The sequence below is a fragment of the Leopardus geoffroyi genome, chromosome A1 (genome assembly GCF_018350155.1).
Source record: "Leopardus geoffroyi isolate Oge1 chromosome A1, O.geoffroyi_Oge1_pat1.0, whole genome shotgun sequence".
NCBI classification, from domain to species: Eukaryota; Metazoa; Chordata; class Mammalia; order Carnivora; family Felidae; genus Leopardus; species Leopardus geoffroyi.
Genome location: NC_059326.1, coordinates 70,290,687 through 70,316,054, shown reverse-complemented (window position 1 = coordinate 70,316,054; position 25,368 = coordinate 70,290,687). Strand labels below are relative to the sequence as shown.

The 25,368-nt window shown below is 44.0% G+C and overlaps 1 protein-coding gene across 25 annotated transcripts in view; it reads left to right on the top strand.

Moving 5' to 3' along the window:
* The window catches only part of DOCK9 (dedicator of cytokinesis 9), a 291,057-nt gene that overhangs the window by 123,527 nt on the left and 142,162 nt on the right, over positions 1–25,368 (top strand). For all 25 annotated transcript variants that reach the window (XM_045444882.1, XM_045444848.1, XM_045444766.1 and 22 more), the window contains exon 2: positions 7,997–8,113. In XM_045444882.1, the coding sequence (XP_045300838.1) occupies positions 7,997–8,113 (117 nt within the window). The remainder of the gene's footprint in view (positions 1–7,996; positions 8,114–25,368) is intronic.

Sequence of the window (25,368 nt, the reverse complement as noted above, 5' to 3'; positions counted from 1 at the left end):
TACATGGCCCTGACCTCAGGTCTTGCCTGCAGATCTCCTGCAAGGAAGCCAAGATATATGAAGGGTTTTTTGGCAAGGAAGCCAAGGTTTTGATTCATGTTATGAAAATGTCTCTGGGCCCTGGGCCTCCCAGACTCCCCAGTAGGATCGGTCTCCATTTTTCTCCCCTGAAGTGCCACATAACTGCCTGCCCCTCTCACCTCCTCTGGGACCTTCAGTCCCACTGTTCTTGTGGGGCTGCCCTGGTGGCAGTGGGTCTGAATTGCTCCTGTATACACTCTGAGCACCCCCCCCCCCCGCCCCAACTGTTGTTCTTCTCGGTCCTGCCTGACACAGACTTCATCAATACTCAGTTCAGTTTTTAATGTAAGCATCTATTTATGTTTATTTTGGGCCCAGTCCCTGAATTCCAGTGTCATCTCTATTATTATACAGTTTCCTCTGTTGGGCCTTTTGTTTTTCTTTCTTTGTGAATGTCCCTGCCATTGTTGTCTGTTTTATTTCATATGTTCTTGGAGAGGACAGGAAAGTTTTTGTAAACAGATTGGTAAAACTGAATGTACGTGGAACATTTACCACTGTCCTTTTTTTTTTTTTTTTTATCACTGTCATGTAAGCAACACATTTAATAATAATGAAGTTGATGATAATGGCGGTACTAACAACAGCTACGTTTATCGTGTGCTTACAGTTTGCCAGGCTCTTTCAATCATTTCACATGCATGCACTCAGTGGAGTCTGATAATGGCCCCACACAACCACACAGCTCAGCTTTCTAACCACTGTGTGGTACTTTCTTCGATTTGATCCACATCTGTGTGCTATCTTTGGCCCTATCAGAGCAGATCCAAGTTTTGTGAGTAATGAAGCTTAGAATATGGAGGGCCTTGGGGCTCCTGGGTGCCTCCGTCAGTTGAGCGTCTGACTCTTGGTTTCAGCTCAGGTCATAATCTCATGGTTTGTGGGTTCGAGCCCCACATCAGGCTCTGTGCTGACAGTGTGGTGCCTGCTTGGGATTTCTCTCTCCCTCTCTCTTTCTGCGCCTCCCTGGCTTGCTCGCTCCCTCCCTCTCTCTTTCTCTCAAAATAAATAAATAAACATTAAAAAAATTAAGAAAAAAAGAATATGGGGGCCTTGTCTAAACAAAGAATTCAAAATTATAAATACAAAATGAGGCCTGGAAGTTAATATTCCTTTAGGATGTGAAAAGTAATTACAAATTACAAATTTCAAAAAGCTAACTGAAATGATAAACACGAGAAATACAGGAGAACGACACCTTTTTATCAACAGATCTCCTCAGTAATACTTTCTTCCCTATGTTTTTTTGGTTTCATGCTGTTATCACCTCTTCATATGTTCATGGTTTGGTTTTATCACTCTGTATTGCACAGATAGATCATTTAGTCTTTCCTATAGCATTAGTCAACATTTGTATTTAACTAATTATAGTTTAGGGATGTTTCTTCTAGCTTTCCAACCTTTGGCAATGTCATATAAATTTTTAGGATTGAAAAAAAAAAACCCTCTGTTTGGTTTTTTTTCATATATGAGCTGAATAATATGGGGGCATTCTTGACGACTAACCTCAGATTATCTTCCAAGTAGTTCTGGGGCCAAACTCCTTGAGATATACCTATATTGCAACGCGGCCCCTCCTGCTGCACCTGTGTGTCATGAATCATGACATTGGGTGGACCTACACAGTGGGCAGGGTCCTGTGGGTCTTCCTAGTAAGCCAAGATGCCGGGTGACAACTGAACTTTACACAGCTATGGGGCCTGAAGAGGGGTCCGTGCAAGTGAGGGGCGCTAAGCTTTGTTAGCGCACAGTCCGTCTGTATGTCTCTGGGTGCTGGGCTAGATGCTACAGGGTGCAGAGGTAAGGAGACCCAGCTGTCCCAAGGCACTAATAAGTCAAGGAGGTAAGCTGTTCATAGGTCATTTCAGTCCCAGGCTGAATGAACCACACTCTAGGACTGCTACTCACTAGGCATGCTGCTGTCCGAGCAGGGCAAGGCTACCTTCGATGGGTTGAGAGAGGTGAGCTCCAGGTACAGGGGCAAGTACCAAGTGCCCTGGGGCTAGAGCTACTGTGCTTTCACTCCTTTGGTGAATTTGCCTAGGTGAGATTTCTTTTTTTAGAGGAAGGATTCTGCTAGAATAGAACATTTGTCGACCGCAGCCTGCAGGGCTGTAGGCCTATGACAGGTGCAGAGGTACGAGCGAGTGACAGGAGCAGTCTTGTGTCAGAAGCAGAGCCACATCGCGTCTGTCCTGGGCCTGGGGGTTAGAGACCCGGCCAGACCCCGCACCGCTGCCTCGATAGGAGAGCTGCGTTGTCGGTTAAGGAGTTCGGGTCTTTGCACCATCCATGACCATTGGTTGATTCAGGTAATCTGGGCCCAGGATCTTGCCTTTTGACAGTGGAAAATCAACAACCTGGCTCTTGTAGCTATGTCACTGGGGGAAGGATTAAACTTAAAGTGTGTTGACAGCTTTGAAGCCAGGGCCGTGTATGTGCCAGGTCTACATGAAGCCTCTTTCTGCTAACCCGGGAGTGGGGTAGTGGCAGTCTGGTAATTGGTTAATTTCATTTTGCTGTGAGTGTGACGTTCCTGTGACCAGTCATGCTGCAGCCCAGTCAGTTTCCTACCCTAGTGGGCTGTCTCCCACTCATGTGACCACTTGGAAAAGCTTAGTGGAGCTAAAGAACAGTGAACAGCTGTAAGCAGTGAATCATCAGTTTAAAGAAGAGTAGAAAATAGTCAGTTATGCTCTAAGTAGACACAGAGGTGTGACTTCCCACGGGGCCACCACAAGTCGCCAGTCCTCTCTCCTGTCTTTTCTGTTTGTATCTTCTTCTGCTTCTGTCTTTATCCTTCTCCTTTATTTTCTCCACTCTGTGTCTCCTGCCTGCCTCACCCCGGGCATCCACCCCTTTTGTTTCTTCCTCCCCCAACCCCTCCTTGTCTCTTTTCCTGTCCCCTCACCATTCTCCATTCTCACCCTTTCTCCTCCTGAGGACCGCGTGTAGAAGGGAGGCATGGTGCCAATTGTTTGTATTTGAAGCAAGAGCTTCTGCCCCGTTCTAAGGTAACAAATGAGTCACTCTCAGTTGACCCCTTTTCCTTGGGGTCAGTGGTTCTGTCCTGGAAAGAGCTCCCTGCAGCTGCTGAAGTCAGCTGCCCAGTCAGGCCTCTAGGAGTCATTTCAAAGCAGTGTACGGGTCTGTACGTGTTTCACATCTTCACAGTCCTTGAGACCAGAGAAGACATGTCCTTCCTCCACGACATTTCTCTTATCGTTGAAATCAACCCCGTGGGCTTTCCTGTTACCTGTATCATCATTCTTTAAGAGAAGCATTGTCTTAGAAACTCTCCACACGTCTACTGTGGTTGAGCATTGATGGGCACAGACCATTAATAGGGCAGTGTGGAGATAATAGGGCAGTGTGGAGAAGAAATAGTTCAGTGTGACAGAGACTGTGTTCTAATCCAGTCTGAGAGTTACCTGGCGCATTTCCGGCAATTAACGTGTGATCCTCAGTTTGCAACCTAAGTAAAATGGAATATCTTTTCCATGCCTACCTTACAGTGGCACTAAGATATGTTAAAAAATAAGCTGAAGTGTATTGGGGCACCTGGGTGGCTCAGTTGGTTAAGCGTCCAACTTCAGCTCAGGTCATGATCTCGCCATCTGTGGGCCCGAGCCCCGTGTCGGGCCCTGTGCTGACAGCTTGGAGCCTGGAGCCTGCTTCAGATTCTGTGTCTCCCTCTCTCTCTGCCCCTCCCCCACCGACATTCTGTTCCTCAAAAATGAATAAACATTAAAAAAAAAAAATAAACTGAGGTGTATTAAACATTTATAGAATTTGGACAAAAATCATTTTGAATTGGGTGACACCAAAACAGATGTCATCAGGAATTGTTAGGAGCTTGGAGAGACTCATGTAGAAAAAATGTGCGGAAGCAAAGAGAGGAAATTATTTGATTGGCTATAGCCTAAAGCCTAGTTGGCTGTCTCTGATTGGTTGCCTTTAGCATTTTGATTTTGTAACCTTGAGACATTCACAGGCTTAGAATGTGGCTTGCTTACATAGGCCACCAGGGCGGTGCAGCTACCTCAGTCACAGGGCCACCTTATTTAATTAATTTCACAGTGGATTAAGTGTGATTATCTGTGTGAAAACACAGTCCAAGTTACACAGTGACACACAAAAGCAAGGTAATTGTAACAGCCATAACATTACACTGATTCATTACATACTTCCAAGAGACGGACAGAGGAACACAGTACTCCACCTGATTAACAAAAGTGTATCATAAACAGGCAAAACTGACCTATGAGTATTTTTATGGTTTTATTTATTAAACCTTTAAAACAGTCTAACGTTAGTCAAATTTGTGGGAAATAATCATTAAGTACATTTAAGAACATGTAAACCTGTTGTGTGTATCAGCCCAGAGACAGGCAACATGATGAGTTAGTTGCAAGTGAAAAATTAACATGAAGAATTATTAAATTGGGAAAAGGGGACTGACTGCTAAGAGGTAAAGGTAACTCGAAAGCGTAAATCAGCAGACGATGGCTGGTGGGCCAGATCTGGCTGTTGCCTGTTTCTCTGTAGTTTTGACGCCACTGTGCCCATTTGTTTAGTTATTGTCTTTGGCTACTTTTTGCGCTACAGAATCAGAGTTTAGTTGTTGTGACACCCTAAAGCTGACGAAGCCTAAAGTATTTACTCTCTGGCTCTTTATGGAAAAAGTTCACCAACCCCTGCTCTAAGAACACGAGAATAGTCTATCCAGGGAGCTGTGCCATGGGAGCAAGGCAAAAACCTCCGAAACATAGGCTAAGAAAAACCCCTTTCTCAGCAGGTCCCTCCAGCACGCTGTCTGACAAGGGCTCACATTGCGGCACTGTTTTCTGACAAGCACACCGACCTTGCTTTGTGGCCTGGAGGGAGTGCACTTCTGGCATGTTGGAAGGGGCGGGAAGGGAACACACCCACTAGTGCCTTTGGAGGGCCCCAGGGCTGGCGTAGAGGACCAGGTCACCCCCTCTGAGCATACCGGGTCACATTCATGCACTGGACACCACGTGGGGTGGGGAGAATGCAGAGTCTTTCCCGTCCTGCAGTATCTTTCCATCGGACTTCTTTGTAATGGAGGTGTAGCTGTCAGAATCCAGAACTCTAGTCACTGTATCAAGCTATGAGCATCTTTGTTTTTTGTTTCTGTTTTTAATGTTCATTCATTTTTGAGAGAGAGAGAGCATGAGTGGGGCAGAGAGGGGAACAGAGGATCCCAAGTGGGCTCTGAGCTGACAGCAGCAAGCTTGACGTGGACTCAGACTCACAAACCGTGAGATCGTGACCTGAGCCGAAGTCAAGATTCGGATGTTTAACCTATTGAGCCACCCAGGTACCCAGAGCATCTTTGGGTTTTATTTGGAATATAGTCCTGGTTCCCAAGGAAAATGTTAACTAATCGTGACATCTATCCATTCTGCCAACAAGCACTTACAAACTGATTGCTTTGTACAGTGCAACAAACTAAAATAAAGGAGGATATTATTTAAATTGAATTAAAAATATTTCAGATGGGGCGCCTGGGTGGCTCCGTCGGTTTAGCATCTGACTCTTGATTTTGGCTCAGGTCATGATCTCATGGTTTGTGGGATTGAGCCCTACATTGGGCTCTGCACTGACAGCTTGGAGCCTGCTTGGGACTCTCTCTGTCCCTCTCTCCCTGCCCCTCCCCCGCTCACATGTGCACTCTCTCTCTCCAAATAAACAGTTAAAAAAACATTTTGGAGAGTATTTTCATTATTTTCAGTTCTTTCTTTGAAAATAGTTTGTGTCAATCTCTCTTTTTTTGAACCATTTTTTGACTGTAGAAATAGTTTAACATTTTGAGTATCCTATAGGAAGAAATTATCTACACTTCCATTGTGATAGCTTTAATTTTTGTGTATATTTTTTGTCTCTGCCCATAAATGTATATTTTGCTTAATTATAATAACCATGTCCTTGTTTGGTCATTGCATTTTTTTTTTTAGCATGTCAGAACATCTTTGCAGCATCCACCTAAATCAAGTAATTGAGGTTAAATATGAACATTTATATGTATGTTAGGTAGAGCAAGCTTGCTGCCTCTTTAAACAACTCTAGAATCACAGTGGCTTAACACAGTAGGTGCTTTAGTTCTTGCTCACAAGGTATTTCAGCACCTGTTTTAAGCAGGCAGCCTTCTGCTGGGTGATTCAGGATCCAGATTCCTTCTATCTTGGGGCTTTATCCTGTCCTCAGGCCTCCTGAGTCCTGCGCTGGATCCGGTGGATCCTGATGGCAGAGGGGAGGAGGGAGGGAGGCTCTCTCAGTCACGTAGAGCAGCTGGGACGGAATATAACAGAGTGGGTGGTGTAAACAACGTATTTATTTCTCACAGTTCTAGAGGCTGGGAAGTCTACAGTCAAGGCACAAGCAGACTTGGTGTCTGGGGAGAGAACCCACTTCTTGGTTCATAGACGGCTTTCCCCTCCCTGTGTTTTTATATGGCAGAAGGGAGCTCTGGGGTCTCTTAGAAGATTATTAATTGAAATTCATGAGACCTCTACCATTATGACTTAATTGCCTCCCAAAGGTCCCATTTCCTAAAACCATCACATTGGGGATTCGGTTTCAACATATGAATTTTGCTAAAGGACACACCATTCAGTCTCTAGCAGAGAGCTTTTATGGTCTAGGCTTGGCAGTGGCCAGACCCCTTCCCCTCACATGCCATTGGCCAGAAGGCACAGGGCCACACCTAACCATGGGGAGGCCTGGAAATGTAGTTCAGTTGTACTAGAAGGAAGGGAGACCGATTTGGGGAACATATAGCACCCTTAGTCGCAATTCCCAATGTGATGCCAGATACCAGATGTCCTTAATACATTTCCTATGTATTTATTGTCATTTAAATATATATACCACGTGTTGAGATTATGCAGTCAAATGATTTTCATTAATAGTTTAAAAAAATAGTGTTTAAGTAACCGTTGATATAATGGACTTAGTTACTTCTGAGAACATTGTGTGTGTGTGTGTGTGTGTGTGTGTGTGTGCGCGTGCGTGCGTGCACATGCATACGTGCATGCCTGCTTTATCACTTGGCGTACTGTGATATAGCTGAATATGTATCTATATCCCGGACCTAGCCCCGTCAGTAGTGCCTTCCATGTAGGAAGTGATCAGTAAATACTGTGGCAAAGACTGGCAATCGATAGAGGAGATTTTTACTGAGAAGGCTAACTTTGGAAATGGTCACAAAAGGCCTATTCTTTCATGTCTTTACCCACCTGCTTATTGCCTCTTTCTTCTGCTCAGTGCGTGGTATGGATGCTCATCCCTACCCACCGAGGGGGCACCCACAAGCCCTGGTTTAAGTGATGCCATCCTCCTGCCCCTACTTGCTTGGTTTGGGTCCAGCTCACGCTTTTATATATTTAGGTATTAGATAATAAGTGTATAGATACTTCAGGAGACAGGGATATTTTGATCCTCTGAGAAGAGTTCCATGGAGCCTTATGTGAAATAGTGAGCCCTGTGGTTGCTTTAAACCCGGGCCAAGGAGGATGCCACTATGGACCTCTAGCCTTCACCGTCAGACCACGGTTGGACCCCTAAGCAGGGCATTTATGGCAGAGTCTAAGGCTTGGAAAGGGACTGACCTAGGCAGGGGTGACCTAAGACACAACTGGAAGTTCCAGCAGACTTCATAGCCTTCTCTGTGCTTCAGTAGCTGAATAAGCATGACTATAGCTAGGATCCCAGAAAGTGTCTTCTGTTCCTTTGAAAGTAACTTTTATCTCTTGTTTCTGATTCTTCCTTGTAGCAAAATTAACATTGAAGCAGGGTTGGAAAGTACAAAAACATGTAAAAAGTTCTTTAATTTCAAGAAATTGCATTTGTCTATAAGAATGTTTCAGTTGCTTATGTTTTCACCTTTTAGGCAAAGCCGAAGCTGATTGAACCACTCGACTATGAAAATGTCATCGTCCAAAAGAAGACACAGATCCTGAACGATGGCTTAAGGGAGATGCTGCTCTTCCCTTATGATGACTTCCAGGTAGATACCTTTCAAATCGAGCCGTGTGGTCAATGTTTATAGACAGTTCTTTTTTATCTATTGATTTATTGTTTGGTTGTTTAATTTAGGATTTTTAAAAGATGAAGATATTATTTACGAGAGAAAAGTTATGTCATTCTGTTTTTCCAGGCATTCCTTTATGGGTTGATTTTTTAAAATAGTGTTATTTTTGCATATATATATATATATATATATATATATATATATGCGCAGATATGAATATGTATTACATATATTTACATATGCCTACAGCAGATGTAAAAAACAAATGTGTGTGTGTGATTGTGTGTTATATTTTGCATTCAAGTGCTATCTTCTGGGCTGATTTAATGGACACAAATGCCTCCTGTGTCTTACGAGCTTTGTTTGAAGAGAGGTTTAAGGTTTTTGCCAAGTGCCTTAGCCCTTAAGGAGGGGATTTGCTGGGGAGCAGTAGAGGATTTTGTCATGCGTCCTTTTAGAATGGCACTTTGGGAAACTGCCATGAGAGTGTCTGTACTGTGTGTGGGCTCCCATAGAAGGGCTGGGGGTAGCCAGGAATGTCCTGAGGTCCTACCTCTTTGATGCGGTGCAGTTCTTGGATCCCGGCAGCTGCCAGCAGAGGACCTGGCATGGCTCCTTCCGTGAGCTGCTCTCTAGATTGTTGCTTTAAGTCTTTCAGATTGCGAACGGCCTGTGGCTGAGGGATCCACAAGGGCTTGGAGGATAGTGAGGAACGAGAATAGGGCCCCAATGGTGTTAGAGGCCTGGCAGCCTGGAGTCATCTCAGTCTGTTTGGAGGCCCTGGTTACTTCCCTTGCTGTCCTGGGACCTCATCTTGGTATTTCCCCCTTTTCTGCCTTGATGCTTCTCTACCCAGCGCTGTTACCACCCAAGCCCTGTCTTCTGCGACTTGAGCTGCCTTATTTATTTTAAAGCTTCATTGATTCTTTGTTGTTTAATTTAAAAAGTACTGCGTACTTGTAGAACAAAACAGAATAGGCACTATTGAAATACTTGACGATTAAAAGCTTCCCCCACCACTTTCTTTCTAATCCCATTCCCCAGAACATCACCCACCACACATAGTTCTGTGCCTACTGCATTGTCTTTAGAAACTTCTGTGTTAATAACAATTGTTAAATTATATTCCTTGAAGCTTTTTCTTCCACCAAATTTGAGAGACTCCAGTTTGTAAGAAAGGTGGGAATTCTCACAAATGTTTTTTTTCTTAACTTGTTACAGATACATGCGAAGAAAATGATTATTCTTTCATTCCTTCCTGAAAAACAAGGAAGGCCGTGGAAGTGGCATTGATGCTGCTGCCAGAGTGTCCCCCAGTGATACATGGTTTCAAATCATGCCTAAAAATAGGATGCTTTGAAAACCTCCTCGTAGGAATAGACTATTCAGACAGCACAATTAGAAATGGAAACCTCAGAGTGATGTCTTTCGCCTGTGATCTTGGCAATAAATTTATTAGCATGAGAAGTTAAGTCAGATGATTACAAATTATACTTCATGTTGACATATTTTTCCTGTAGTGTGCTCCGAGGAAGCTAAAGGTTATCTCAAGTTTCTCTGAGCGTGAAGTACATATTCTTCTTCGTATGAGTAACAAAGTTATCCCAAGTGTTTGCAACCTAGAATGCAAAGTTGTGTTTGCCGCCTGAGATAAAATTATTTAAGAAGCAAACAAACCAAAGAAACAAGATACAGTTAATTTATCTTAAATATAGAGAGCAAACTGAGGGTTGCTGGAGGGGTGTTGGGTGGGGGGGGATGGGTAGATGGGGGATGGGCATAAAGGAGGGCACTTGTGATGAGCACTGGTGTTGTGCATAAGTGATGAATCACTAAATTCTACTCCTGAAACCAACATTACACTGTATATTAACTGACTTGGATTTAAATAAAATAAAAGATACAGTTAATTAGTATCATCTCTTACCCCAGCGACAAGGAACTTGTATGTTCAAGTAATTGTAGAGTCAGATGATTGAAACTTTGAGAAAAACTCCTTTGTCCCTTTTGCCTATAGCTATTCCTCTGGAGACATGGGGCATACATATTCTGGAAAAGGCAAAGAATTTACTGACACTTTACTGGCCAAGATTGAGTAAGCAAGTGTTATTTTCTTTTTGGGGGAAGTTTTTTTCTGAAGATTAAGATTAAGGAGCTTGAATTTCAGCTTTCATCCCTATCACAGTAATTATGATGGGCTCCATTTAAATTTGGATACTGTTATTTATTATCCTGGAGATTCCTATATTCTATTTAGGTAAGAACATTTACACTGTGCTTTCTTGCTAGATTGCCTTGGTGATGTTAATAATTGTCTATTTAGCTGACTGAGCAGAATGTCTTAGAATGTCACAGATGCCCTCTGTCTGTCCCTCTATTTTTGGGTAGAATAGAGTAATACAAGGAATTATCCTTGTATTATTACAAGCAGAGGGAACAGTTGGATCAGGAGAAAGTATTTCATATGAAAAAAAAATAGCAAGTTGGTTAGGAAGTAGGTCAAATAGTGAACAAAATGCTGCTGGGGATTAATTTGCCATGCATGCTAGTTAAACAATATTAGTTAACTGTTAAAATAATAGAACTTTGTGCAAAATGATAATTTGTTAAAATATAAGTATGGATAGTGATGAAACATTCATACAGTTCTAGAGCAGGACACGTGTTGATATTCATCAGCCTCTAAAGATACCTGTGTTCTCTGAAAATGAGTCTTATGTGTATGTGTATATATATATATATATATATACCCAATACAATATATATATATGTATTGTTTTTTCTTAAATATACTTGCTGAAGGGTGGGAGAAAAGTGTTTAAAACAGACAAAATAACCTGAGAGACATGGAGTCAGTGTGGATTTTAAAAAGAAAAAATGGCAGTTCTCAGCCCTCAGAATATTTATGATGTCCAGTTTTACCTGCCAGGACCAGGGGCGGGAATGTGTGGCCACTACATCCCTCACTAGCTGGCTGAATTTCTTTTTCCAGAATCAGCCCTGTGCTTTACGGTCTGTTCTGGTTCTGTGTCTGTCTTGGCTTCATGGTTCTCCTTGCCACCAATATCTTCTTTTCTTTTCCACCTTCTAGAACCTTCTCACCCCTCCCAGGCTGCTTCACATCCCATGTCCTCTGAAGCTGTTCAAGTCCACAGTGATTTTTTCCCCCATTTTCGTAATTCCTCTAATACTTACTGTCCATTATCAAGTTTCCTTGGTGAGAGTCTAGAAGTTTCTTTTCCTTGGGTAAGTTGTAGGTAAACTTGAAAAGTCAGTTAGACAGAGGTGTAACCTTTATTGTTAGGATGTTTTAGATCAAGAAATGTAAATTGAATTTTGCTGAAGAAACGACCCATCTCCGCATAACTCCAAAGTAACGCCCAGGACTGCTCCTCTTCTTGTCAGATACATAGAACCCAGTGTGGCTTCGGCCATTGGCTTTCAGTCATGGTTCCCCATCAGCTGGAAGTCCTTTACCAGGTGATGCTGGTGGCAGTGACGTTGTTAACTGAATCTGCAGCTTGCTTGAGAACTGCCTGTATCCTGGCTTGTTACACAGCTCGCTAATGTGTGTGCAGTTATGTAAAGTGATAGGATATGGGAAAGGTAGTGATGAGTAAAAAAAAAGGATGCTGGGAGGCAATTTATGGATACTGTTTACATTTCACAAAAATTAGTCTTTGGTGTTTGATGTAAACTAACAAGGGGTAGAATTTGTGTTGAAGAAATACAAAGAGCGTATCTTATTTCACTTCCAGAGATGTATGCAAAGGAATCGAAAGCAGAGACTTAGAGACACTTGAACACCCATGTTCCTGGCAGCATTAGTCCCAACAGCCAAGAGCTGGAAACAGCCCAAGTATCCATCTGTGGATGAATGGGTAAACACACTGTGGTATATCCATATAATGGAATGTTATTCAGCCTTAAAAAGGAAGGAAATTCTGGGACACCTGATTGGCTCAGTTAGGTAAGGTCCGACTTTGGCTCATGTCATGATCTCGCCATTGGTGAGTTTGAGCCCCGAGTTGGCCTCTGGGCTGACAGCTCAGAGCCTGGAGCCTGCTCCAGATTCTGTGTCTCCTTTTGTCTCTCTCTCTCTCTGTCTCTGTCTCTCTCTCTCTCTGCCCCTCCCCCACTCATGCTCTGTCTCATTCTCTCAAAATAAATAAACATTAAAAAATTTTTTTAAAAAGGAAGGAAATTCTGATGTGCTACAACATGGATGGACCTTGAGGACATTATGCTCAGGATGACAGTCATATAGGACAAATATTGTATGATTCCACTTACGCAAGGTACTTAGGATAGTCATGTTTGTAGAGACAAGAAGTAGAGTGGTGGTTGGCCGGGGGCTGGGGGGAGGGGAACTCACTGTTTAATAGGTACAGAGTTTTCGGTTTTGCAGGATGAAAAGAGTTCTGTGGGTGGATGACGGGGACGGCTGCACCACAGTGAAAATGTTCTTAATGCTACTGAACTGGGCACTTAAAAACGGTTTAAATGGTAAATTTTATGTTATAGATAATTTATCACAGTTAAAAAAAAAACAAAACCAGAGCGTGTGGTTGCAGGATTCCTGTGCTGTGTGGATGTGGCATTGTTGTCATCCTTCAAGTTGTTTGAAGTCAGGGTGAGGAGTAATTTCTCGGGTGCTCTTCCTGCTGATACTTCATGGTTTAGTATCAATATCATACTCCCTAACAAGAGAACTTAAAAGGAAAGATAGGAGCACCAAGGAAAGGTGATTAATAATTGGCAATCCTAGAAATTTTCATTTTTGGAAATGTTTAGATACAGGAGAATCCTTGAGTGTTCTCAGCATTGTACAGAAAAATGTGGCTAATCCATTTCCCTTTAAATAACATCCTGATTTTTATTTGTCCTCTGTTTCTTTTCCTCTTCTACTTACATGAGACTGATAATGATCTACAAACCACTGGCCTGAAAAGGAAGCCAGGCCCCTTTACTTACAAAGGGCCTGGAAGTCACTGATCTCATTTCCCATCTGTCCTTTTGAAAAGAAAAAATTCTTTCCACAGTGTTTTGTCCTCACTTTTTATTATATGCTGCCAAAAAAATAATCTCAGTACTTTGTTTTGAGCTTTTTATTGAAAAATGTTCTTTTGACAAATTCCTCGAAATTTTTATCAGAGGGAATTCAGCGGCCGATAGTGTAACTTTCTGTGAACATTGTGGTTTCTGGGATATTAGTTCATGTCTAGGATTGAACCCACCTGAATAAAATCTGGATAAATAATATTTCTAAATTGACATTGGCCAGACCTTCAGGAGATGGGAATTTTAATTCTAGTTCAAGTGATGACTTTTACAGAAAACAGGGACAGATCATACTTTCATTATCAAATAGGTCTTAAAAGCTTATTTTTTGGCTGGAACCAACCAGTCGAGTTGAAGAGTATATTTGTTTAGCTTATAATTGAAAGTTCTCCTCCTCGTGCAAAGGGCTCAGCCTTGTGAGACGCTTAAGGTATAAGTATAAGACAGGGTTCCTGCTTTCAAATTGCCCCAAACTTAGAAGAGATAATAACTGAATATTTGTAATAAGAAAAATGTGACCAGTATCATGAGAGAGGTGGGGTCCCATAGGAATTTATTCTAGGAGTATAAAGTTGGAGATAGTATGACATCCAGGTGCTAAGAGTCCTTGAAGTGGTTAGAAATGCAGAAGTTCAGCCTGAGAGAGAAGCAGTGTATTCCCTTGGCTCACCCATAAAAATGTGAGTCAGCAGCCTAGAGGCCAAGGGCATGGGGTGCCTCTGTGGGTACTGGATCTTGGGGGTGCCTTCACTTAGGAAGGAGGGAGGTGGGAAGCAGGGACAGAAAGTAGGGGAAGAGCCAGGAAACTACAGGGTCCTGGAAGGCAGTGAGAAGAGTTGAAGAAGGCAGGCAGAAAAGGCAGACAGTCTCAAGTCTCTCCTAATGAGCTGGGGAGTTGATACCTAGGACATCTTTCCCGTGAAGATAGTCTCTGACCAGGGCTGACAAAGTGAGCAGGTGGGGTGCAGAGGTTAGTGTTAAATGGTAGTAGAGAGAAGGAATCATCATGGCGCAGAGGGATAATAAGAGGTTTTATCAGGATTGGGAAAACGAGAGAATGAGCTAAGAAGGGAAGTCCAGGAATGGGGAAGACATTGAAGATGCCAATGTCACAGGGATGTGTTTTGAAACAGGGCTCCCTGGGGGTTCTTGGGGATGGAATTAAGGGTCTTTGGGGGAAGAAGGAGAGAGTTCCATCTCTGAGCAGCAAGGAGAGGATTCGCTGTTGAGAAATTTAGAGGTGGGTTGGGCTGAAGGGCTAGTATCAGGCTGGCACAGAGGTGGTGCAGCTCAGTGGGGGAGGTGGGGCAGTAAGGAGGGTTTGGAAACCTGGGGAATAGGATGGGGGGGGGGGGATGACAGCAAGAGTAATGTGGTAGTAAGAGTCATTGATTAGTTCTTCCACTGCTGTAACCATGGCCACAGCCCTCATCCTTTCTCGCCTTGGCTAATGCAAGAGTCTCCTATCAAGTCTTCCAGATCCTATCCTTGCCCCCTTCCAGTTTATCCTAAGAGAGTAGCAAGAGTAATTTAAAAAGTCAGTTTGGAAGGTAGGTCAGATGACATTACTCCTGTGTTCACAGTCCTTCTATGAAGACCTTACAATGGCCCGAAGGGCTACTGTGGTCTTATCTACCCATGACCTCCCTGACCCACTATCTCTGCTGCACCACCCTGGCCTCTGTGGGGGCTCTTTCTTCACTCTGGGCCGTCCCCTGCCTTAGGGCCCTTTCTCAGGCTTTCCTCTCTGCCAATGCACCCTTTACCCAGCTGTCTCTCACCTCCTGCAAGCCTTTTGCCAAATATCACCTTCTTAGTGAGGTCCTCGATGACTGCCCTACTCTCCCTCCCCCTTTGACATTCCTAGTCTTGTTTATGTTTAATTTTTTTTCTTACCACATTATTTATCCACTTCCAACATACTTACATATCTATTCATGTGAGCTCTGTGGGAGCAGGGATCTGAGTCTCATGCACGGATGTTTCCCAAGGACCTGGAAACACATGACACAGAGCAGGAATTCAACACTTGAGTGGAATGAATGAGTGAGAGGGAGGGAGAGAATGAGAATATATGAATCACCAACCGAGAGTGGGCTCCTTCCACCTAAGATTTTGTTGAAAACAGCCTTTTAGGGAATGTCAGTGCTTGAGAACTAAGAAGAGAAAACAAGGTGGGAGTGTGGCAAGGTGGAGTGTGTGGGAGGTGGGGAATCACTGCAGGGCCCAAGAGTGAGGCATCTGAGGTCCTAAAATGGCTTCCCACGGACTCTTGGCCGGATGGGGAGTCTTTAGAGGTGCGTGTTAGACTGAGAAAAGAAGGCAGTAGAGGACCTTATGGGTGAACGAGCATAAATGCTTGGTGTGGGACAGCTGGAGGGATAGTAAGTGGCAGTTGGAGAAGGGGCACTTTGGTGTTTGAGATTACATAGGTGGGCATTTGGTAGTCAGCATGGGTCATGGCATGGGTGACCTTGGATAGCTCATGGGTAAGGTGAATCAACATGTAACAAAGCACTAAATCATTTGATAGAAATTTGGACAGTTTAAGAATAAACACATTCAGCCTAACTGCTGGGACTATTGAACTTACGTGATACATAAAGTCAAATAGAAATAAGAAGTACAGGGCACCTGGGTGGCTCAGTCGGTTAAGCTTCCAACTTCGTCAGGCCACAATCTCGAGGTTCGTGATTTCAAGCCCCGAGTCGGGCTCTGTGCAGACAGCTCAGAGCCTGGAACCTGCTTCGGATTCTGTGTCTCCTTCTCTCTGCCTCTCCTGCACTTGCAGTTTGTCTGTCTGTCTCTCTCTCCAAAATAAATAAACATTAAAAAAGTTAATAAAAAAAAGAAATAAGAATTAAGTTATAGGTATAGGTCAAATGACTATTTTGAGCATTTAATCTAAGCTTGAGATGGATCCCTTGACCCCTTGAAGATACATACTGTAACTTTTATTTCTTATTGGAAATGCAACAGGAAAAGAAAATGCTTTAGGAACATTTGGTTGTTATTATTACCTTGACTATCACATTTGTTCCTTGATTTGTTTAAAATCTTGCTCAGCACTCTTAAAAACTGAGAACAAACTGAGGGTTGATGGGGGGTGGGAGGGAGGGGAGGGGAGGTGATGGGTATTGAGGAGGGCACCTTTTGGGATGAGCACTGGGTGTTGTATGGAAACCAATTTGACAATACATTTCATATATTGAAAAATAAAATAAAATAAAATCTTGCTCAGCTAAACAAACTTAAAGGGATATCAGTCTTGGAACTGTGCCAATTCAGTATTATATTGGTGAAGGTGAAAATCACTTGTGAAAAATAGCTTCTCTACCAGATTCTCCATTCACAACCATAGAGATATATTGAGGAACCGTAATGAACTTTGATTTGTGCCATGCTTTCTAAATGAAGGTGGCAGCCTTGTAGGATAGGAGGCTGATCTGGCTGTGACCACTGCTGCTTCTCAGTGAGGTTCAGCTGATGTGACACCATGGTGGGTATCCCAGTCTTCCTCCTGACCACGGGTATCCCTCTGGATCCCCATGCTCTTTTATGGGCAGAGCAGGCCCATTCATCCATCAGTGGAGGGTACATGCTGTGCTCTGTGGCATTTGATACTAGGACACGTGATGGACATGTCGTCCCGTGTTATAGTGGGGGGGTGGGAACATTCATGCAGAACATAGTGTGACAGTGTCCCAGGTGCTGGGGAACTCTGGGAACTGTGGTACCTGCTGCAAAACCACTCACGTCAAAGCTTGCCAGATTGATTTCTGTATTTACAAAGCACGTTAGCTATTTTCTTCATTGTTCCTCAATACAGCCTGGCGAGGGAAGTAGCTTTTGTTCACTGAGGCACACACAATATGACACGATTTTTATTAAAAATACCGCACAGTGATTAGGAAAGCTTTGATCAAATAGGGCGTGATGTTAACTACGTTAATAACTAGATGAAAGAGGATATATGCACACACACACACACACACACACACCTGCATAAGCGAATCTAAGATTTGATTCTCTTATGTAGAGGAAAAGATACCAGATAAATCTAGTAGTCCACCATTATGTGTGTGTATTCCCCACGTCAGATCACATTTCTTCCCTCCCTCCCTTCCTCAAATCTTCTTCTTTGCTTTTTTAAAAAGAATGTTTAGCTCACATTTTACATAGGCCGGAGAGAATGGTGAATGTCCCACAATTGGTAGAAATGGATAAGCACACACCAGACTTGTAAGCAATGAGGGGTAGGGGGGGCAGATTTATCTATGTGGTTAATGTATTTGTCCTAGGTTATTAAACACAACTAACAGACACAGAGGAAGTTCTAAGCCCAGGCGATATCCTAAGACCGTGTAAGCAGATGGAGATTTATTTATACTGTACCTCTAACATTCCCTGAGTATCATTCTTTGTCATAATTATCTTAACTGTAAAACTATCTTAAGGTAGCAGATCAGGGGAGTAGAAGGGAAGGAGACACAATATGATTGAGTACAAAACCAAAAGGTTCTTAAAGAGAAGATCTAGGTTTTTGGTGTCAGAATTACCAGATGCCATTGATCATGCTATTAGGTTCAAAATCTGTGTGGTTCCTACAACCCAAAAGGGTCCTGCCGTGTCCATTGCTCTGCCCTTTTCCAGAAGGGCTGCCTGGCCGAGCCTGGACACTGCCAAGTGTGTCCTGCTCGGAGTGCCCAGCAGCACCCCGAGCGTGCATGTGAGCGTGTGTGTGAGATCCAGAGAGGACAGAGTAAGGAAGCTCAGCCCAGTGCCCTGATGCCAGACATCGTCGAGTCAGGACTTCCTCATTTGGGTAGCATTTAATCTGCAAAGCGTCATGTCCGCTCCACTTGTTTAAAATAAGACTTTGGGTGGCATTGCAGGAGGAGCGCAAGTGCAGAGGCCTGATGCTCTGACATGACCGGAGCACCGCACTGGCAAACGCATGGAGGGACCTGAGAGGAACCCTCCTTGACACTTAAGTGAAACTTTACACCTGAGCAGCGAGGAGAGCGTGAGGGAGGAAAGCTCACCAGTATCTTGGAATATGTAATTAAGGGCATATTCACTATGCCAGGTGTTCACACAAACATATGGTCTGTTTAGCTAGAAATTAAAATTGCATTCTAGAGGAGGACCTACAGGGCCATACACAGAGAGCTCGGAAACAAGAAACTGGGCTGGCTTGTACCTTCCTCAAGGTAATGTTACCAAATGGAACACAAGTCAATCAGAGGGATGGTAGGTGCTCTCCAGGCAAGACCCAAGATTTAGTCATGTGACCCAAGGTTTTAGCCCCAGGTCTCTCTTACTAATCTGGGTGTTGGAGTAAGTGATAAGCCTTCTTTTTTCTTTAAAATTTTTTTTAGTTTATTTATTTTGACAGAGAGCATGTGGGGAGGGAGAGAGAGAATTATGAGCAGGCTCTGTGATGTCAGCGCAGAACTCGACATGGGGCTTGAACCCACAAGCCATGAGATCGTGACCTTAGCCAAAACCAAGAGTCGGGCACTTAGCTGACTGAGCCACCCAGGTGCCCCCGTGATAAGCCTTCTTAATACTCACTTTTCTTAAATCTGTTGTTCAGGGATAACATTTGCCCCAAAATTTGGGTTCTCATAGATATACAAGAATCCAAAGAGACACCACCATTCAGGAAAGCTCTTTGTACACCTGGCTGATGTCCCTCAGTTGGCAGGGAGGGAGGTGAGGGCCTAGGAAGCTGCCTCCTTCCTGTTTATGTAACATTGTTCAGTTTTGAGGATGGCCATGTCTTCAAAGTCATGTGATGTGGGGCAGGTGGAGCCCCTTACGCATGGGGAAGCTGGACCTGCCACGTGTCCCCCAAATGACCCAAGCCCCCCCTTGTTTTCTGGATTACCCCTCTCCCCTTCTTCATTCTCTCTTATGCGTTGGTACTTAAGAGCAATGGAAAACAAGCTTCCAATACCAAACCAAACATAAGCCAAACAAAATCTCTAAAAACTGAACTTAACGGATGAGTCTGGTCATGAAGGATGAACATTTCACTTGTTTAGTTATAGTTTACTGCATTTGAGCAGTTATGTAATGTATAATTTTGGGGGTTTGAGAAGGTAGCAGAATGAAATTTTTATGGCTCTCAAAGGTCTACGGACACTTACAAATGTATGTGACATTTTAGGGAACGGGACATTATGTGGTGACAGAAGCTACCTGATGTCTCACCAGTTCTGAGACACTGTCTCATTTGGAACCCTGAGCGATCTTACAATTGAATAAAACAATCCCCATTTTAAAATCTCTGCTGCCCATTCACTCAGCAAACATTTACGACGTGCCAGATGTTCTGCTGGGTGTTGGAGAAGCAAAGATGAGTAGCTTAGTCTGGGCATCTCCAGCCTGGTGGGAGATGTGGGTGGTGGGAACAGCTCCGCAGCCAGGCGGATGGTCTGGTGCCTGAGGGAGTCAGAAGTCCCCATGTGCTACAGGGCTGAAGAAGGGCAGGTGAGCCCAGAAAAGACATCACAGCGGCTTGGCCGTGTCTTAGGTTCTGCTGAGGAGCTTGGACTCGATTCTGGTGGCAGCAAGGAGTCATGGAAAGGTTTTAAGTGGAGGCCTGGTGCTATCAGATGAGAGTTTTGGAGAGACGACTGGCAGGTGGTACGAGGGACTACGGAGGGGAGCTGGGCATAGTGGTATGGGTGCTAGACTGAGGTGCACGCGAGAGCACCCCAGATCAGTGCACTGTTTGGGGGTGTCCAGCAAGGAAAGTCACTGACAGCACATGGGGGTGGTACTGTTGAGTGAGCGGAGACAGGCAGTGCAGGGTGGGAGCCCGGGGAGCTTGCAGGGGCAGCGAAGAGGAGCTGAGAGGGAGAGGCGTCCCTCAGCGTGTCTCAGCCCTCGTAGGGTTTTAATGGGTTCCTATGGAGTGGTCTTTTGTTAAATCCCTCCAGAAACCTAAATGGGGTTCCTTCTCCAGACCCTTGTCCTGTCCCATGCTTTGTCCATTTTCGTAATTATTAGTGAGTTAGGCATTGAGAGTTCTCAGGAAACTGAAAACGGGATTGTCTGATGTTACTAGAACACTGTGGGTCAGCCGCCAAGACGTGATCTCTGCAGTGAGATGTGGGGAACGCCCTGCGTGAGTTCTAGTTTCCAGCCTGGCTTGGGACTGAATCCTCTCAAAGTAAGTCATCTGCTCTGAAACAAATGCGTCTGCCAGACATGTGGAAAGGTGCCATTACGCTGTGCTCGATAAGTCACCGAAACGTCCCCAGAATTGTCTAGTAGTGATGTTTCATGCACAGACAGATGCAACCAAGGCCAGTTTCCAGCATATGATATAAAGGAACCTAACTTCACAGACGCGTGAGGTACCCTGCAGTTTGGCTCAGGGCTAGAGACGAAAGGAAAGAGGTGTTGAGAGCTGCCTGTCTGACAGGGAATAGTTGAAAAGCCAAGATAACTTTAGAACATTGAAGTGGATGCTGTCCATTTGGCCCAGTCGAGCACAATATAAATTCAACCCAGGACTTACTTGTTTAGCAAAGGAGATGGGCCAGGCTGAGGGACGCCAGCCTGAAGAGCTGTCTTCCCTAGGCTGCCTGGGCTTTGATTTCTGGCAGCATCCACTTCCCTCCCCTCACCAAGTGCTGGCCGCCTCCCACCACACCCCAAGGTCGCCCTTCTCCTGGAAGATCAAAGTACTGTTTCTCTGCAAATGCATCAAGTCCTCAAAGGTTTCAAGGTATAGTTCTACTAGGTGAATTAAAACAAACACAAAAATGAATACAAGCATAGGATGCTTTGCATAGAATTACAAACCAGGTAGGTTAACTGCTAAGCAAAGCGAGTCCACCTTTTTGTGTAAGGGCAGATGGGAGCTGACCAGCCCCTGAGACCTGGTGGGCTTCTCTGGCCAGCAGGTCATGTCTGCTGGAGTGCGTCTCGGGCCCCCCTCTCTCACCTCAGGCTGTCCTCAGGCCTCAGGGCCCATCTTAGAGGTAAGACCCCAGGCACCTAGGAAATTTCCCTCACTCTCAACTTCCTGCAGCCATGTGCCTAACTGACCCCTTACTTCCTCTTGAAGAGAACCTTTTTCACCTCTTGAAACTCTTCGGAGTCGTTCTGCTCAGAGGACTCGAGGAGCCATCTCTTCCTGATTGAAGGCCGGCACTGCCTTCTGGGCTGCCTGTGATGTTTGTTTTTTCTGTCCGAGGGAGGACACTCCCAGCCCTGTGCTCCTTTGAACAGGAGAGATGGGGAGACAGTGTCGGTGGACACACGCAGTGAGCTCAGGTTGCAGCCCACCCACTTCTCTGGGATCTATCCTCCGGCTCATTGTTCACAGGGCCCAGGGGAAGGGTGGGCCTTTTGTTTCAGCCTCTTTATTAAAATCTTATAAAATAGGATATTTTGAGCAGCCGCAGCTATGCTTGCTTCCCACCAGGAATTAAGAGAGTTGTTTTGTTACAGTTTTAATGCCCATTCTAAAGTGATTAATATAAAGTCCCGTGCCATATGGGTTGGGAGGGTCAGAAGAGTAAAGAAATAAGGACACGAAAGCATGTCTCCATTAAGACTCACCCTATATTTATTTAAGTCTACAAAGTGACTCTGCCCTCCTTCTCATCCAGCAATTCCTTTCATAAAAATAAATGGGGTAATCAATCAAAGCAGACATAGTATTCATCTTATTTTCTTGGATGTCTTTTAGTTTCTCTCCAAGCACAGATAATAAGCCATTTGAGAGATATAGACTTAGAATTCCATGTTCACAGAACTGTGGGATTTTTAAATTACAAAGGAAGCCTGGAGATCCTTAGAAAACTCTCTATTTTACAGATGTGGAAAGTTAAAACTTTCCCCCCAAGATCACACAGCTAATTAGCGGCTGAGCTCAGATGAGCACTCAGGTTTCCTGGCTCTCACTTCAAAACCCTTTCAAATATCACTTCTCAGATTCTTCTGTAGGAAGTTTAATTACATTATTCACCTCACATTTCTTGTGGGTTGAAACAAGAGCTTCTCGGTGCCCCAGCCTCAGTGGGGTCGGGGTGGTGGGGTGGCTGGCCCTGATGGAGAGAACCCTGGCCAGGTTGGGGTCAAGAATTCCATTCGTAGAGAGAGGTGCCAAGTTGAAGATGCAGAACCAAGGTTACAGCAGGCCATCAGGGAGCAGCTGTGAGTGATGAAGAAGAGGGTCGGGAAATGCCAGGATGCCTCAGGGCTGGCCCAGATGAGCAGACCCTCTGTATGGTTTGCCCGTATGTCCCTTTAGGTGGTGTACAGCCCTGCCTCCCTGGGCCACGCATCCAGATATGGCTCAGAGCCGCTGAAGTGACCCCAGTCTTTGCAGGGAGTTATTTCTTTTTTTTTTTTTTTTTTTAATTTTTTTTTTCAACGTTTATTTATTTTTGAGACAGAGAGAGACAGAGCATGAACGGGGGAGGGGCAGAGAGAGAGGGAGACACAGAATCGGAAACAGGCTCCAGGCTCCGAGCCATCAGCCCAGAGCCTGACGCGGGGCTCGAACTCACGGACCGCGAGATCGTGACCTGGCTGAAGTCGGATGCTTAACCGACTGCGCCACCCAGGCGCCCCAACAGGGAGTTATTTCAACCAAGAGAGAAAAAAGTTTTTAAAGTAAAAGAGGATCTATTTGACATTTGTCCTTCCATTAAATTAAGCTGAGAGATACTTATGAGTTCTGCTGTTTCTGTTCAGGTCTGGGGGAAACCCTGAACTCCTTCAACTCATTCCATTAAAGGAAAAAGTCCCCTAAAGACTGACCTGGGCTCTCAGGTGTCCTTGTGCCACCTTCTAAGCCTTTTGGGTGAGGACTTCACCACTTTCTCTTCCTTTAGCAGTTCTAAATTGTTCTTTTTAGTTACTCCTGACATTCTTTGGAATTCCTCATAAGACTCCTGTCCCTACTTGGCCAAGGTAATAAAGGGTCTCCATGTGTCCAAGACTATCAGCATTTAACCTAAGTCACAGTAACTGACTGAAAATAATTTAGACTATTTTAGTAGCTAGAAGAGGGCTGTTGTTTTAAATTGTGCTTTGTGCCATGAGATTTCTATTCAAAATGGTTGCCGGAGATGCTAGCTGTGTTTAGATTTAATTTGCAGATCTTATCACGCTTCATAGTGAAATGCTTCTCCCCTCCCCCTTGCAAATGTAGAGATCTACTGAGGAGAAAGCTACTGCTGAGCTCTCTCAGTGGCGTGGGAATAATTTATTTCCAAACATAAGAATGGGACTGATATTCTTTGAATGTCCACCTTGATGTTGATTTATATAAAGTGGATACAGACCCATCTTTTAGCAGGAATATGATTTTAACTGATAAAAAAGGAGAACAGAATACCACAACTGTGGAAAAGAAAATCAAGTCCACTTTTGAGGAGGGCTTTAGTGTTCACTGAGTATAAATCTCCAGGTATTGATTGGGACTCTGTTATAAGCCAGATAAATAAAACTGCAGATATTTTAATGTGAATCGATTTGGCATACAGTAGACTATTACCCAAATATGACTTTTAATAAAAAAGTCTTTGGAGAAATTAGAGCATTCACTTATGCTGTAGTCTTCCCTTGTCAGTTTTTATAATGGACTGGAGAAGTTTTTGTAATAACAGAAAAAAAGTTATATACAAGTAATCGATGATTTTCAGTAGAGTCCTATTTCTATCTCCATTGACTATTTTATTCATTCATTCTTGAAAGATTGATTACCTAGCCCAGAGATACAGATAGGAAGATCTGCTCCTGCCCTTAGAGGAATCCACAATCTGATAGGAGGAAGTAGGACATGTGCCTGCAGGAGAGTTTTGGATTATGGAGTCAGAGATTGATGAGCTACCAGACAGGGCCTCATGGGCTGTGGTTGATAAGTCACCAAGGTCTGGGGTCAGCTCTTAGCTTTGCAAGTCCAGAGACTGAGTTTGGTCAATGTGACCAGAGTTGTTTGAGCTCAGAGAACTGACTTGTAACAGACAGCCTCACAAGACGACAAACCAAATAGCATTTAATAATGAGCATTGAGAACTAGAATTAATAAGCAGATCAGAATACATTCATTGGCCGTGTCAGTTCTCTGTAATTAGGAAAGTCTAAATGGGAATCCCTTTATAAACAAGTGGATTCATGAAGCTGGATTCAGTGAGTGGGAAGGCCTTGTGAACAGAGGACATCAAGTGGTGGCTCCTCATTGGTGCCAAGTCCAGGAGTCAGTGGTGCCTCAGGCCCCCCCCCCCCCCCCCCCCCCGGCCTGATGGGATTCCAGCCTTTCCTTTTAAATGGTGATAAAGACACTGACAAAATTGCTCTGGTCATACAAGCCCTGTTCTTTCAGTTGGCCCATTCTTTCCCCAGATGAGTTAAAACTATTGATTAGGCTATAGGTTGGTAGGGTTTTTAATTCTTAGGTGTTCTTTAATTAGTGTCTGGGCAGTTTTTCCTTTGGGGTAAGGTATATTTATAGTTCTAGGATTTAACGGGTCTCTTCTGTGTGTGCAAAGAGATAATCTCATTTATTATGTCTTGATTTTGCTCTTTTAACTTTACAAGGGTAAGCTTGTCTCCCAAGCTTCTCCCCCTTTTGTACTGATTACAACTTGTACTCATCCTGCACAATTTAGCTTGAGTGTTTTTGCCTTGGTGCACATCTTCCCGATGTTCTTTTCCCCTCCCCGTTGGATTTAGATTCCCCCATTCTTTCCTTTCATGCCAGCCTGTGCTTCTGTGCCCCTTTCTCTCATACTCCTCTGTAGTACTTGTGGCTCTCTGATAATTTATTTCCTCATCTTCCTCTGTCTTCAGACTGTAAGCTTTATAGGAACAGCAACTACATTTCATTAAAGTTGGTGTCTTGACTGCTAGTTCAGTGTCTGGTGGTAGAAAGTAGTGACACAGCAGATGGCTGAATGGGTGGGTGGATGGATGGATGGATGGATGGATGGATGGATGGATGGATGAAGTGATATTTATGCTGAACTGTAAAATGGTCAGTACAATGTTTTGGAGGACGAGAAACCATTGATAACTACTCTCAAAGTGTAACAGACATTTTTTTTTTCTATTTTGCTTGTCTACTCTTAGGACATTGACACATGTCCCAAGAAAGGTAAATGAAGAAACCAAGTTGCGGTTTCATGTGTCCCTTCAGT